We start from the raw sequence: 16,109 nt of genomic DNA on the forward strand, positions 1-16,109 counted from the left end.
GGGAAGAAGAAGGACACCAGGAATCAGTACCTCAAAACTAACCTAAGCAGCTAATTATCAGACGGCAGCAACCACCTGTGTCGCAATGCATCCTGGTTCTAAAGCATACTGCAGACATGGCAACAGGTGCTGGCTACAGGGCTTTCCTGCTCCATACTTCATCCTTTTATGTGTATGGTAAAATGTTTCAAAGGGATATCAATGCATGGAAATTTAGTTCTAATTGCTTGCTAGATCAGGGCTTGTCTGTGTGTATGTGAGCATGTACATGTGTATATGTTTGAAAAACAGACCTTAAAGGATTTCCTAGTTGTCCCTGGGAACATTTTAAAACATTTTATTTAGAGGAGATTTGTGTTGGTTATTGGTTTACTGCTGTTTAATCCTTCAGAGTTAAATAAAAAGGGGCAATTTGCATAATTCTTTTTTTTTAAAGGGTCAAATTAGCATTAATCATATTGTTTGCCTTGCTGCCTGATGGAGCTGATACAGCGGGGGGGGGGGGCAGGAATAAGGTGTAGTATTGAACAAAACACCACCAAAACCTTGGAGATAAATGAACGGCAGAATAAATAATTTATGCTAATGAAATTACTGCAATTAGTAGTTCCACAATGACCCTTTTAGAAGCCACAGCTGTTAATGTCAGGAAGTGCTGTCACTGCTGACCTTATCATAAGAGAAAGTGACAAATTGAAAATGCAGGGAAGACCAATCATCAAAGAGGTCTGCTCAGAACGATTAGGGTTTTCTGAAAAACAGTGTGAATTACAACCAGCTGCTCTCTGGCCCAGCATGCCTCCCATGCTGTGCCATTTTGTTAAGCTTGACAACAATAGTTATTTTGCCCCACTGGGACAAGTTGTCTCAAGCCACTTCCAGCTCTACCGGAACCACCAGCTACTACCCAGGCTGGTTTTAAAATGAAACTGTTGTTACCAAAGGCTTTTCGGAACTGCTGCTTAAAGGTCTCTCATAAGGATCATGGTTGGGAAGAAGCCAGTCGTTCTGTAAGAAAGTCCCCATGGCAGAGAGAAAGAGAGAGGGGGGGCACCTGCAAAAGAGAGAAAATGATGGGCTGAGTAATTTAGCCTCTTAAGCTCTAAGGCGGATTCTGGTCTCATCAAAAAGTTATTTGAACATAGACAAAACATTTCTTTGGGGAAACGGGAGTTTGGTCACTTTGCACCCAACTTGTATACTGATTCCGTGTGTTTAAATTGCACTCTCATTACTGTAGTTTAAAAGCAGCTCTTTTTAAACGAAGCTGTGTTTAAAAATAAGCTTTGTTTCGGAGATAAATTACAAGTTGTCTAAATGAACCTGTTTGTAATATTAATTATGCTGGCTCGAAACGTTTAGCTGTATCAACAACCGCTCATGAGTAATTTTCCTAAAGCTCTCCTAAGTATTATTGACAATTCTTTGGTAAATTATGTGTGACTTTTCTAAGAGTTGCAGTAGCTCATTTAATTCATATTAATTGATTTTTAAGTTTCCCCTGATTAATTGAACTGGGTACATCTTGTATTGAATGCAATAAATAATCATTAAAATGAGGGAGATGTGATTCTACAAATTAGAAAGTTAAGTATGGTAGAAGTCACAAAGGACAAAATGGAAATTGCTTACATTGATAGTGCAGCATTTTAAGTGGGGTGTGGGTGTGGGTGTCTCACACATGTAGAGACATACTGTACATAAATATGCAATATACATATAATGAAAAATAATGTTTTATAAATGTCTAGGTACTTTTAAATGTTAAAATTCATATGTTTGTGCATACTTGTCTTAGAATCAGTAGTTTCTGCTACAGTTGGCTATATATTTCGTTAGCTGAATTTTTAACACTTGAAATTTAAATGCCCTTTCATGCCCTTTTATGTTTTCAGCCACAGTTTCATGACTCTATTTGCCGTTTCATGGCCTATGCCCACACCAGTGTAAATGAGATGAGTGCAAAGTTTCGGCTGAATGAGAGGAGATACAACTATACAACTCCCAAAAGCTTTCTGGAACAAATCATGCTTTATAAGAACCTCCTGGAGAAGAAAATCCAGAAAATGTCCCAGCACAAGGAACACCTTGTGAATGGCATTCAGAAGCTGAAAACAACAGCTTCTCAGGTAGTAATAGTAGTAGTAGTAATAAACAGTAGCAGTAATTAATCACAATTCATAGCAGCGGCTAGCTTATATAATTGCAAATTGCTTTATATAGTAAATTGCTCCAGGGTGCCTCATGGACAGTAAATGAAATTAAGAGGAACAACAATAATAATATGTAAGTCCAAGAGCTTGGTGTAGATCTATATAATTATTCATATACAGTGGTGCCTTGGTTCTCAAACTTGATCCGTTCCAGAAGTCCGTTTGACTCTGAAACGGTTAGAAAACCAAGGCGCAGCTTCCAACTGGCTGCAGGAGCTTTCTGCACTCAATCACAAGCCGCAGAAGCCGTGTCAGACATTTGGCTTTCAAAAAACATTCGCAAACTGAAACACTTACTTCCAGGTTTGTGGCATTCAGGAGCCAATTTGTTCGGGAGCCAAGTTGTTTGAGTACCAAAGTACTACTGTACAGCTAAAGGAACCCCAGGCAGCATGACTGACCACCCTTCACTTCAGAGATCCAGGTTTGTCCCAGAGGCAGCTAATACATCCATGGTTTATCATGAAAGTAGGTCTCATTCCAAGTATCACTCCAGTTGGGTATCTGAGCAAGGGCCCATTTAATATTCTACTCCATCACCTTCTCTGCTTCCAGAAGAGGCCAGGCTGATGCTTCTGGGAAACCCATAAACCAGGTCTTGAGGGCAAGAGCTTTCTCCTATAGTTTGTTCCCTAAGAAACTGATATCCAGTGATACACCACCTCTGAACATGGGGTTTTTATTTAGTTATCATAACTCATGTTCTTTATTAGACCTGTTCTCCATGGGAAATGATAAATTACTCAGCTTTGTGCAGGTAACTTTCCCTTTTAGTAGAGTGTAATACTAGCAATCAATACTTCAATTAATACACAGTCTCAGTCCGGTGATTATGAGTGTATGAAACATACCAATAATATAATAGTAAACCTGGTTTAGATGTTCATTCTGTCGTTTAAAACTGGGAGCTCTGTGTGCTTTCATTTAACTGCTTGAAGATAGGCAAGTATGCATTTCTTTAACGGATAAAGGGAAGGGAAGAAAAAAGTGTGCCCCACAGTGTTCACTTATTAAGCAATTAAGGCAGATCAAATCATTACTTGGGGTCTTGTTGCAGTTAATAGTCACAAAAACGCTCTCATTGATATCCAGCTGTTGAGAACCCACCTTTTCAGAAAGCTGTCTCTACTAAACACAGTTTCCAGAAACACCTGTTCCAAACTAATACCTTTGCTGTTCCTTAGGTGGAGGACTTAAAACACAGACTTGCCTCTCAAGAGGCAGAGCTGCAACTGAGAAATCAAGATGCTGAAGCTTTGATTACCAAGATAGGGCTTCAGACTGAGAAAGTGAGCAAGGAAAAGGCCATCGCTGATGCAGAGGAGCAAAAGGTCAGTGCAATTCCACAATTTAGTGTTGTTGAGCTATATTTAGTACATAATAAACCTTTGTAGGTGAACAATTTTGAACACCTACCTCTCCAGGGAGCATAAAATCTAAAGAATTATTATACTTACACATGTTTCAACATTTCACACCATGATTACCACTTGACCTTTCTTTACATTATGCATTTTTCCAACCTTTTAGCTCTTTTAATGATATGAAAGAACAATAAGCACTGAACTCATTCAAGCATATAATGGATGGGGATCTTGGGAATCAGGCCTGTATGTAATACAGTAAAGGTCAGAGAGTCATCTCTGAGCACTTCAGGTTTTTAAAGGCTTTTTTTTTTAGTTCAATTGAACAGCTCAATTGTTCTTGAAGTCCATTTCACTGACCTGCAGTTTCACTTCCAAATTTTGCATTCTGTGATGTACTTTCTAGGGTTCAGCATTAACTGTCCAGATTCCGTGTCCTTCTGCATACTGAACTCATGTTTCACATTAACATTACTTATATTTGGCTTCATTAACCAATATACAGTGGTACCTCGGCTTAAGTACTTAATTCATTCCGGAGGTCCGTTCTTAACCTGAAACTGTTCTTAACCTGAAGCACCACTTTAGCTAATGGGGCCTCCTGCTGCCATCGCGCCGCCGGAACACGATTTCTGTTCTTATCCTGAAGCAAAGTACTTAAACTGAAGCACTATTTCTGGATTGGCGGAGTCTGTAACCTGAAGCGTATGTAACCCGAGGTACCACTGTACTTTTTTAGTTCTGTTACATAAGACTAGATACATACAGGAAGTATGATTAAAAAAAGAAAGTGTCACATCTTGCTATTTCCCAACCTAATGATTTGTAAACCAGAACAACTTAGGAAATATGAGCCAAAAGCCATTTCCACTCATTCCCCGTATTTCCTTTAAACTCTCCTGCTACAGGCCCTGTGCCACATCCCACACCCTGCTGATGTATCCCCCAGCCATCAGGAATAGCTTGGCAGCGGCTGGGAGCTGCCGTGAAGCCTTACTGCATGAGTAGGATCTCGTGATACTAGCACATGGGGTCATCCAATGAAGCTGAGTGTTGAAAGATTCAAGTTAGAGTCTAACCCAGTGATGGCCAAACTTGGCCCTCCAGCTGTTTTGGGACTACAATCCCCATCATCCCTGACTGCTGGTCCTGTTCGCTAGGAGTGATGGGAGTTGTAGTCCCCAAGCAGCTGGAGGGCCAAGTTTGGCCATCACTGGGTTTAGACTAAAGGAAATGCTTCTTCACATGGTACATAGTTAAATTCCCACAAGATGTAGAGATGAACACCATCAGTGACCACAGTATGCCTCTGAACACCATTTTAGGTCTTAGGACTGACTCTGTTCTTATGATGTTCAGAGCCCCACTCATACATACTCTCCCAAGCACACCTGCAGCTCCTGCACCCACAAATCCAGCGTTTAAAGCCCTCCACACCCCAGCTCTAGCAACTGAAAAATGTAAAAGGCAGAGTTTCCACCCATTCCAGGGATGATGTGTGGGGAAAATGCTGCCTATTCCTCTCAAAAGAGCAGGCAGGGGGCTTTATCTTTTATCACAGTGCTGTGGAATTTAGCACCAAGATCAAATATCCCCTCTGGCTACTCTTTAGAGAGCATATCTGCTATCTAGGGATCACTGTACAGACCAAGCAGGTGGTCCACAATTTGTGACTTGGCAGGTCAGATTTGACCCACCAGTTGTACATTAGCTACTCCTGCTTTAAAGGTCAACACCGGCGCCTTGAATTGACCTCAGAATACAAACTTGCAGTCACTGCAGGTTGTGTAAAACTGACAGGATAGAACCAAAGTGCCTGGCACTCACCAACAACCTGAGCGCTGTTTTCTGTACAGTGGTACCTCGGGTTAAGTAATTCGTTCCGGAGGTCCGTACTTAATCTGAAACTGTTCTTAACCTGAAGCACCACTTTAGCTAATGGGGCCTCCTGCTGCTGCCGCACCGCCGGAGCACGATTTCTGTTCTCATCCTGAAGCAAAGTTCTTAACCTGAAGCACTATTTCTGGGTTAGCAGAGTCTGTAACCTGAAGCATATGTAACCCGAGGTACTAGGGTTCCCTCCCTTGCTGAGCCTCTGATTGCTGTTATTTGGTATTGTTCTGATGGTGTTAGGACTGGGGGATGCTGTTGACGTGTTTCAAAACACACTTTTTGAAGCAATAAGCTTCAGCACATAGTGTGATTTTCAGGAGATAATATCCTGTCAACACTTTAAAGAATAAGACTTACTTTTTGTGACCCTCAAAATAATCTCATCATATATTTTCTTAACTGCTTGCCAAAAACACTTTCAAAATGAATGATCAACATATCACTGATTATAATAAATTTAAAACCTTTTTGGTGGTGGCACCCACCCTGTAGAACACCCTCCCATCAGATGTCAAGGAAATAAACAACTATCTGACTTTTAGAAGACATCTGAAGGCAGTCCTGTTTGGGGCAATTTTTAATGTCTTATGTTTTTACAAATTTTTATATGCTGTAAGCAGCCCAGAGTGGCTTGGGAAACCAGCCAGATGGACAGGGTATAAATGATAACATCATCATCATCATCATTATTATTATTATTATTATTATTATTATTATTATTATTATTATTATTATTTAAAACTGCCTTAAAAGGCTTAAATTGGTCTACAAAGATTAAACAATATAATTTATTCAAATTAAGAGGGCATTGGGCAACAGATGTATCTTTCAACTACAGAGATCCAGAAACATTTTAATGCTACTGGTCATCCCTTTTTTTTTTTAACCTGTTGAAATAATAGTGGTTTATCATGTACAGAACATGATAAATACATTAGTTTTAATAATGGCTTTAGCAATACTGCAATGTCAGGTACTCACTGCCTTCCCTACATTCTATTCCTAACCATGTTTGCTCAGAATTAAGTCTCAATTGATTTAATTGAAGCCTACTTTGAAGTAATTAATTCCATGATTGCTGCCTTAATCAAAACTTAAGAGTGTGTGTTCAAATAGGTTGTTGCCATCCAAGCAGAAGTATCTCGGAAACAGAAAGAGTGTGAGGATGACCTGGTGAAAGCAGAACCTGCCCTGGTGGCTGCTACTGCAGCTTTAAATACGCTTAATAAGGTAAATAGCAAACTGTGGTATGGTTGTCTGCCATGTGATGTGTTGACTGCAAATTCCCACCCCCCGCCACCCCAAATACAGCCTGCTCGCTTTTCCAAGAATGTAGTTTGGGATGATTACTAGCGTAGTTTTCATGCTCTCATGGAGTCTTTTTCTCTTTGTCGGTCTTTCCAGATTATTCCATTTTTCATGTAATGAATGCCAAGCTATATTAAATTATTTCATGGCATCCAAACAGCATTTCTTCAGTTTGGATATGTTGCATTTTATCAGCGCTCCAAGCATATTAATTTGCCCTGGGTAATCTTTTCAACACTTCTGTGTTTTGGAATGTACCTTTTGTGACAATGACGTGTATCAATTTGATAGTTTTAATGAAAGTTGAAAGCCTTCATGAACCCATTCTAGCGATCAGTTTTTGCATCAGATTCCATTTGAAATTGCATCTACTTGCATGAAACAAACAAGCTTCTAGCTCCACTGTGTGATAAAATGTGATACGCTTATCCTAGTTAAATACAGAGCAGTATAATTAATAACACAAAAATATCCAAACCAATTAATATTTTTCCCCATTAGAACTTAGACAGTATCTCTTATGCAACCATGGAAACAGTGACATCCCAGTTGTGACTATATATTGGGTGCAGAGTGTTGTACTGTGTGATCTTTTGCTCTGATACAATAACACCTGTTATATTCTTACAGTTTTCATTTGTTCTCTTACGTATAGACATCTTCAGCTCTAGTAGAGGAAGGGGATCACAGATAGCCAAGTTACGGAACAATCATAGGAGGGATTGGGACAGGAGTTAACTGGTGGGCAATCTGCCATCTCCAAAACTCTGCCAGCTAGGGTGCAAGGTGAAGGTGGAGCTTGTGTCTTTTATCCCCTCTGTAGCTTTCCTCAGTAGCTGTGAAGAAATGGGTTTCTTTGTAGTCAGTTTAAAACTGACTCAAAACCCCCCTTTTCTTCTTAGCATTTCTAAAATGCATAAACTTGAGCCGTTGAGCAAATGCATAACAAGAACACAGCTCTCTCCTTTATCAGTCACGGCAAGGATGACCTTGGCTGTCCCAGTGGAATAGGGATGACACTCTAGGTCTTATCTTACGTCCTGATGCACAGACCTAGTCCGGGAACAGCGCCAGAGTATGTTCTTGGAGTTGGTGACCTCTTGCTCCAAGATAAGAGTAGGAGCAGGAATATCCTTTTATGGTCAGAAGTACAGAAAGGAATACCCTTTTATGGTCAGAAGTACAGGAAGGAATACCCTTTTATGGTTAAGGATACCGGAGCAGGAACATATGTGATGTCAACCTGCGCGTATAGGCTGACGTGGTTGGATTCCTGGGGGAGGGGGGAGAGGGTGCCTGGAGGATATATATACTGCATGAAATTTCTCATTTCTTTGGACTTGCTGTGGACTGACCACGCAAGTGCCTTTCTGCTGTTCCGAAGAGCAGAAATGAATAACTCTTTCTCTGAACCAACCCTTGGTGTCATTTGACTTCCTTCCTCCTGTTCCGGAGCAACGCAGACCCAATTGGTGAACTCCAATAAGGCTACAGTTACATTGACTGTCAACCGATCCAAGGCCGCCCCTGGCTGCCCCTGGAATGCCTCAGATTGAGCCATGCCACCCACACACCTCTGTGCATGCAGCATTCCACAAGCATACTTAGGCCAATCTCTTCAAGTTGTCACAATGCTTTTTGTTCTCCCAGCAGCATGCGTTTGGCTTTCTTTCAACACCATCTTTGTTGCTGTTCTTCAGGTGAACCTTTCTGAACTGAAAGCCTTCCCTAACCCACCAATTGCAGTGACCAACGTTACAGCTGCTGTAATGGTCCTACTGGCGAATAAAGGGAAAGTACCAAAAGACCGAACCTGGAATGCAGCTAGACTCTTCATGGGAAAGGTTCTTGCAACATTATCACCATCTGTAAACTGCGTTGCAACCTGATGATATGACTCTGAACTTAAATAATAATGTTCATGTATATATTGAGACACAGGAGTAAACTTCCTCAGGGTTGTGAATTTGAGCCCCATGTTGGGCAAAATATTCCTGCGTAATGAGTTCACTAGATGATCCTTGTGGTCCCTTCCATCTACAATTCTATGCTTCTAGGATTCTACTTATCATTTGCAAGTGCATATGCATAAAATGACTTACTTTTTAGATCAATACTTATTTGCTATTTTAAAAACGGGGGTCACTATGCTTGTTTGGGTTTTAACCTTTTGTATTTTGAAATCAACTTGCAGGCTTGAAGTGTTATTCAACAATAATAAGTTAAGTGCATTAACTGCCTTCCAGGTTGATGAATTCTTGCAAGCTTTAATTAACTATGACAAGGAGCACATCCCAGGGAATTGTCTAAAAGTGGTCAAAGAACATTACTTGAAAGACACGGAATTCAACCCAAACCTGGTTCGCACTAAGTCATTTGCAGCAGCTGGCCTCTGTGCTTGGGTTATCAACATAGTGAAATTCTATGAGGTACTGAATGTGTTTGTTGCAATTGGAGAAATAAATTGGGGAAATAGCTTAGGTCTCTGGTGGCCGCTCATTGGAGAAGCAATATTTTCAGCAGAGAATAGCAAGATGAAGGTTGCACAGGGTACAAACTTTGTGTAACTTATTTTTATTAGAACATATCAAATGGATGTCCCTCTTAAGTTATGATCTAGCTGCTAAGATATGTGAGCAAGTTCAGTTCAAGCTTTCTCTTCACCATGAACTTACCAGGCGGTCTTATGCAAGTCCCCATCTCTCAGCCTCAAAAGCGCTGGAAAATGCCTTATCGGGGTGTTACCATCATTAGTGAAATAATGTATGTGAAACACTTTGAACACTCTAAATGCACAATGGAAATGCTGAATAGTATTTTGCACTCTATTAGAATGTTAAGAACAGCATGGCAAAGCCAAGTTTTCAGACTATGGCACAACACAGAGAAACCAACCTTGTGATATGTGTGTGGGTACAGTGAAAGCAATGAGACTTAAATCAGGCATGATTAGCATGTCCTTAACTTGGTTTTAGTGAGGCTAAAGAATAGCTGATACAGTCTGGATACAACCCAGTATTATTTTTTTTAAAAAAAACCATCATGCCACCATCCTTTCATGTACACCATCTTTTAAACCTCACAAGGATAGGGTGTTGGGTTCATAAAGCACCTTGCAATGTAACGAGAGAAAACCAATGGTGAGTGAATGGCATGGGTAGGGTAGAAGGAGATCAACAGTAGGTGGAGCTAGAGCTAATGATGTAAAGAATTGCAGCCAATGACAGGCAAAACCAACTCATTCTGCCCCCTCCTCCCTGATTAGTTTTACAAAGGCAAAACAGAGATTGAGGAGGAGGAAATGAACAGGCAGTGCCATTCTCCTGGGCAGGGTGTAAATAAGAAGTCAGGCAAGGGCGGGGGGCAGGTTGAAGTTGGTGGGCCAATGCTCTGTTTGTCCTAATAAACCAGCCTCCCCTGGAGACATCAGACTTTTCAACAAAGGAAGGAAAAGACTTCCATTCATATTGGAGGCTAAGATTGTGATGCACCAAATAACAAATGCAGAGCAATCTGATAGCAAATGGTTACCGAAATACAAGTGTTAGGTTATCTATCATATTCCAGGACGTTACTTTTAATTAAATGTTTATCTAATGCATCCAATTTATCTATTCTGTGATGTTTCTTCCTATGACTTGCAAGTGCGTCTTGAAAACTTGAAAAGAAGGGAGGGTGCAATCAATTCCGGCTGAAATATTGTCTAATAAACTGTGGAAACAACTGAAGGTGGATCACCTTGCGATAAAAAACATGAGCGTTTCATCACTTCTTGTTAAAACTTTTTTGTGTTATCATAGTTTTAAGAATTTCTAATATTGGAATTCCCAGGTATACTGTGATGTGGAGCCAAAACGCCAAGCATTGGCCCAAGCAAATGCTGAACTTGCAGCAGCTACTGAAAAGCTGGAAGCCATCAGGAAAAAACTCGGGGTAGGCCTTACTCCAATCCTAATCTTGCACTACTTCGTAGCAAATCTAACAAGCTAGCATTCTTTGTGGCAATGCACAGAGGCTGTCTGTAAAGATAAGGTGTTTTACTGCTTTCTAGCCCCGCCAGGTTATGAAGCTATTGTTTTGGTGTCTAATATATGATATAGTTATATTGGGCGTTATTGCATTTCCCCCCGTAAACCAATTGAATATATCTTCTTTTTTTGTTTGGGGTGGGCACTGAATCTTTTAACATGGAATTAGAGAATTCCCCCCCCCCAAACCCATTCAGCCACATTATTAACATAATATACATTTATTTAAATAAATATAATTGTTATTGATCACTTTTTGCAAATGTGCAAGATACAAAACTAGTCGTCTTCTAGATTAATTCAAAGCAAATTCTAGCCATGGGGGATATGACCTCCTATTACTTGCAAGATAAATTGTGTGCTATTTTGATTACCCACCCTTTCAAAATATAATTAAAGATCTCAGCTACTTTCAAATTCAACTATGTAGCCCATTCCTCACTCCTTAATTTGAGTTCTCTGCCAGTGCTTATAATGAGATTAGATGCTGTGCCTTGTACATTTGTATGGTGGTAACTTTTCTATCAAGTAGCATCCTTTATCAATACTTGATCCATTTTCTCATTGGCCTTCAGTTCTCAATGCATCCCTCAGCATTATGTCTGTTTGCCATTTATTGGCCTACTATTCTTTCTATCGTTCAGCAAACCTAACGCCTTTGAAAAATAGAGTCACAGGTAGTCGTCCCCATCTTATAGATTTCCAATGGAATCCTGTCCCATAAACCAGTGCTTTTCTATTGGGAAAGCATGGTTCTAATTTTTCATACAGAAGTATTCTTTTTACCTAGTAATTTTCTGTAATGATTAATAAATGTTGCAGCTATTACTTGGTAATCAATAACACATCATCAATTTGGATGGCACTGTGCTAACAACCCTTCATTTTTAATGCCTGCTAAAATATATTTCAAAATGACAAATTAAATCCTTGTCAGCTGTATGCAACAGCAAAATTAATGTTGTTGAAACGGATATTATTATTTTTAAATCTTTCCATGAAAATATTTTCCATGATTCAAAAGGTTTATTTCAATCTACACAACTCTTTCTACGTCTCTAATATGTAAACTTTGCCTCTATCTATGTGGTGCAGAAACGTTTAAGCTGTGGCCTGTGTACCCTCGCAATGACTGAGGAGAGCCCCTGCATTTAGTACCACATTGCACACCAGTATCCAAAGACTGTCTATTCACATTTAGAGGCAATAAATGTTGTTAAAGCATATTTTAGAGTGCAATTCACCTATGGATGTAAGAGGTCTCTGAGCAGACTGTAGGGTGGGCAACACAACCCCCTCGGAATGCTCTTACATCCACGTTTTATGCAGAAGTAAGCCTCACTGTGTTCATTGGGGCATAATCCCCTTTTAATGGTGTTCAGGATTGTAGCCTCAATTTCCCCAAACATATTTCTCAAACTCAAAAAACAATGAAATAACACCAAACAGTTGTAACCAAAGCTTTCAGTTGCTTTGAAATTCACTCTTCAGTCTGGTCTGTAATAATCTAGAAAGGTTTGGGTGGATTTCCCAAACTGGCTTCTTTTTGACTGTAAAACTGCTATATACCAGGCCGTCTTCTCACAAATCTTAAGTTTTGGTTTTTAGTTTTGTTTTACTATATAACATTAATCACTGGATTAGCAACCAGCGATTCAGAAGTGTGTGCCTAGGTGTGCCAGCATTCTAACCCAGACTCCCATGCTGGAATGCTCCTAAAGAAAAGTCCTCAACAATTTTAGAGCTACTGTGCCTTTAATTAATTTCTTCTGTGTTTAAAATGAAAAGTCCCGCCCCCCTCCGAGGGGGTAAATCTTTTATTAAAGCCTCCCAGGAACAAAACTGACAATTAAACGAGAGTTTTCAAAGGGCAGTTAAGGCGTAATTAATTCCTAATCTCCAGCCATGCTTAGAAGAGAGAATGAAGGTTAAATCTGGTAGGAAGGTTTTCATTAACACTGGAAAGTACCTTTTGTTGAATGGTAAAGGTAAAGGTAAAGGGTCCCCTGACCATTAGGTCCAGTCGTGACCGACTCTGGGGTTGCGGCGCTCATCTCACTTCACTGGCCGAGGGAGCCGGTGTACAGCTTCCGGGTCATGTGGCCAGCATGACTAAGCCGCTTCTGGATAACCAGAGCAGTGCACTGAAACGCCGTTTACCTTCCCGCCGGAGCGGTACCTATTTATCTACTTGCACTTTGACGTGCTTTCAAACTGCTAGGTTGGCAGGAGCAGGGACCGAGCAACGGGAGCTCACCCCGTCGTGGGGATTCAAACCGCCAACCTTCTGATCGGCAAGTCCTAGGCTCTGTGGTTTATCCCACAGCGCCACCCGCATCCCTTTTTTGTTGAATGGTACCTGTAGGTAAATCTTAGAGGACACTTGACTATGGATAACAACACTGCTAGATATTAGTACACTACTATGTGGAACCTTGGTGAACTCATGGGACTGGACCAGTTTCACAGAAAAGTGTTTTGCTGATAAATTATGTGAGAATCTTCAGTTTCACAGACACCCCAGACTGCTGGAGAATCTCAAGCCCTACCATATAATATACATTTTTTGTGGTGAAGAATTTTGGACTCAGTTGTGGATTCGGTTTTAATATTGTTGAAGAAAGCAATAGGTTCTGGCTCTGCTCCTTCCAGTCCTCCTTTCCTTCTTGGTGGTGTTGGTTCAATTAATACTGAGCAAAATATTTCTCAGGAGATACTTCTCTTCCTGTTGGAGCATTCCGTCACCTTGCGAAGAACTGTTGGTGAAATGGCTCCAACAGTTTCACCTCCCAGGCACATAAAACATTGGCAGTCCATTTGCACTCAGCCCTTCCTCACTGTCAATTGACTGTAGGAAATGAAAAGCTCAGAAGCGTTAAATGGCCCTAGCATGTAATCATTTACATTTACATCTTCCTGAATTGCATTCTGGCATACCCAGGTACAGGCTGCATGGTTGTTGTTGTTTTAAAAAACCCTATCCCAACATCATCCAACCTGGCACTTGAATCATAAAGAACAGTTCCAAGACTCACAACTTGCAACCCACAGAGCCATGCATTGCCCACCACCTATTAGGACCTGCTTAATATAAGACAATCCCACCTTACTTTGAAGACAGAGGCAGGCACAAAAGAACAAGAAGTTTATTAAGCTGTTGGTGAATTGCCCTACACAGCTGATGAGCTGAATTTGGCATGATGATTCACAAGTTTTGCAGGGGAAAAACAATCAAAGGCAACTGGAAAAATATGGGGAGGAGTTAGCCTGTAGCTCCCATCTAATGAACAGCAAACAAACTTTGCTGATTATTCCCTTCAATGAGAAATATAAGATCCATCTTAATAGAAACAGACTCAATCCCCACCCTCTCAAAAAAGAGCCTGTTGGTCTTTTATTCAGTTCTTGGCACTAGAAGTATGCTGGGGGGGGGGCAGGTGTCCACATTAGCCTTCTTTCTACTTGCTACATTCAAGACTTGTTCATAGTCCATTAAACATCATAGGATCACAGTTAATGTTCCACATTGCTCAAGTCTCCATTTAAAAGCTCTCGGAAGAGCTGGTGGCATTTTGCCATGCAGAATGGGTCAACCTTCAAATCATTACCATAAATGCCTCCATAAACAAAATTGGATCAGCTACCTCATTACCCACATGAATTCTAGTCACACTTGTGTATTTGGTTAACCAGGCATTGCGGCTATTTCACTTCTCTACAATTTTATCATTCCCAATTTTATAACTCTTGGGTTTCCCCCACCCCTGTGGTTCCTGAATTAGCTTTGGGTGGTCTCCCTGTCCATGGCTATAAAATACATTACAATGGCTCTGAGATTATATCTAGATTTTATACGATTGCAAAATGCAACATATTCTTGAGGTTATAGTGGCGCACAGAATACCAAGGTAAAATACTGGCATTGAAGACTTTACATCAGCCTTCAACCGTCTGGTGCCCTCCAGCTGTTCTGGATTGCACTTTCTATCAGGCCCTAATAGACATGTTGGCAAAAGCCACTTAACATCATTGACAGTTTCAGATGGATTTTATCTGATAAGCAGCTCAGGAGTTCTGTCCATTTCAGCTGATCTGCACAAGCAAGATTTCTTTTGAAAGTCCTCATATATTTGCATAAATTGCTCAAAGAGTTTGGAATGTGCATCCAGCTGCTTCTCTATCGCCAAAGCGACTATTATGTCGACTAAAGCTTTCTTAACATCAAAGGTTGTGACATCAGCAGCTGAGACGATGGCAGCTAGGGGGCATGATATGGGCAACTGAGATTCTTGCATGAATTATAAATGCGACATGAGATGTCCAGTGGAAATGAGTGAGAGAAGATGAAGGAAATAGTAGTGAGGCAAATAGCATAAAATATTTGACACTTGTGGTCTGCCATTTTGGTGAGGCTTCAGATGGTTACTGTATGAAAGTATTACCATTACAGTGGTTCCTCGGGTTACATACACTTCAGGTTACATACTCTTCAGGTTACAGACTCCGCTAACCCAGAAATATTACCTCAGGTTAAGAACTTTGCTTCAGGATGAGAACAGAAATCGTGCAGCGGTAGTGCAGCGGCAGCAGGAGGCCCCATTAGCTAAAGTGGTGCTTCAGGTTAAGAACAGTTTCAGGTTAAGAACAGACCACCAGAATGAATAAGTTCTTAACCCGAGGTACCACTGTATTTTTATTATTCACCAACAAGAGTATGTGAAGAATGAATGATGAATAAGTGAATGAAATCTAACTCTCTCTCTCTTTAGGAACTGGATCTCAATCTGTGCAAACTCACAGCATCCTTTGAAAAAGCAACAGCAGAAAAAGTCAGATGTCAAGAAGACGTCAGCCGAACCAATAAGACTATAGAGCTGGCTAACAGGCTTGTTAAAGGACTTGAGGCAAGTAGGATATTCATTAATATCATTCTCAGGAGTTATGATCAAAGCAGGCGAACCTGTATTCAAAAGAAGGGTCTTGGTGAAATGAAATATTTCTGGAGTGTCAGGTTTTAGATGCCTGAAATGAGAGCCGCTTTAAACTAACAGGAAGAGGAAAAATGCTAACCAATATGGCGACATGGATATTGTGCAGGCTGCCCCAGCAGGGAGCATCTTGCTTGCTCTCCTTCCCTACCTACTGGAGTGGTGTAGGTTAATGTGTGCACACGAAAGGATTAATTTGAGGCAGAGTTTATTGGAGCTTAGCTCCAGAACCAGTTTTCAGTACCAGGACTGAACTCTGTGAAATAATAACACATTTCCATTGAGCATAAGAAGAATCTATCTTACTACTTAAGT

The 16,109-nt window shown here is 40.6% G+C and overlaps 1 protein-coding gene across 1 annotated transcript in view; it reads left to right on the forward strand.

The window, feature by feature from the left end:
• The window catches only part of DNAH11 (dynein axonemal heavy chain 11), a 143,719-nt gene that overhangs the window by 87,291 nt on the left and 40,319 nt on the right, over positions 1 to 16,109 (forward strand). The window contains exons 56-62 of the mRNA XM_083467740.1: positions 1,896 to 2,129; positions 3,398 to 3,544; positions 6,587 to 6,700; positions 8,479 to 8,622; positions 9,025 to 9,207; positions 10,610 to 10,711; positions 15,576 to 15,710. Coding sequence (XP_083323866.1) covers positions 1,896 to 2,129; positions 3,398 to 3,544; positions 6,587 to 6,700; positions 8,479 to 8,622; positions 9,025 to 9,207; positions 10,610 to 10,711; positions 15,576 to 15,710 — 1,059 coding nt within the window. The remainder of the gene's footprint in view (positions 1 to 1,895; positions 2,130 to 3,397; positions 3,545 to 6,586; positions 6,701 to 8,478; positions 8,623 to 9,024; positions 9,208 to 10,609; positions 10,712 to 15,575; positions 15,711 to 16,109) is intronic.

Source organism: Podarcis liolepis (assembly GCF_965112155.1).
Source record: "Podarcis liolepis genome assembly, chromosome: 12".
Taxonomy (NCBI): Eukaryota; Metazoa; Chordata; class Lepidosauria; order Squamata; family Lacertidae; genus Podarcis; species Podarcis liolepis.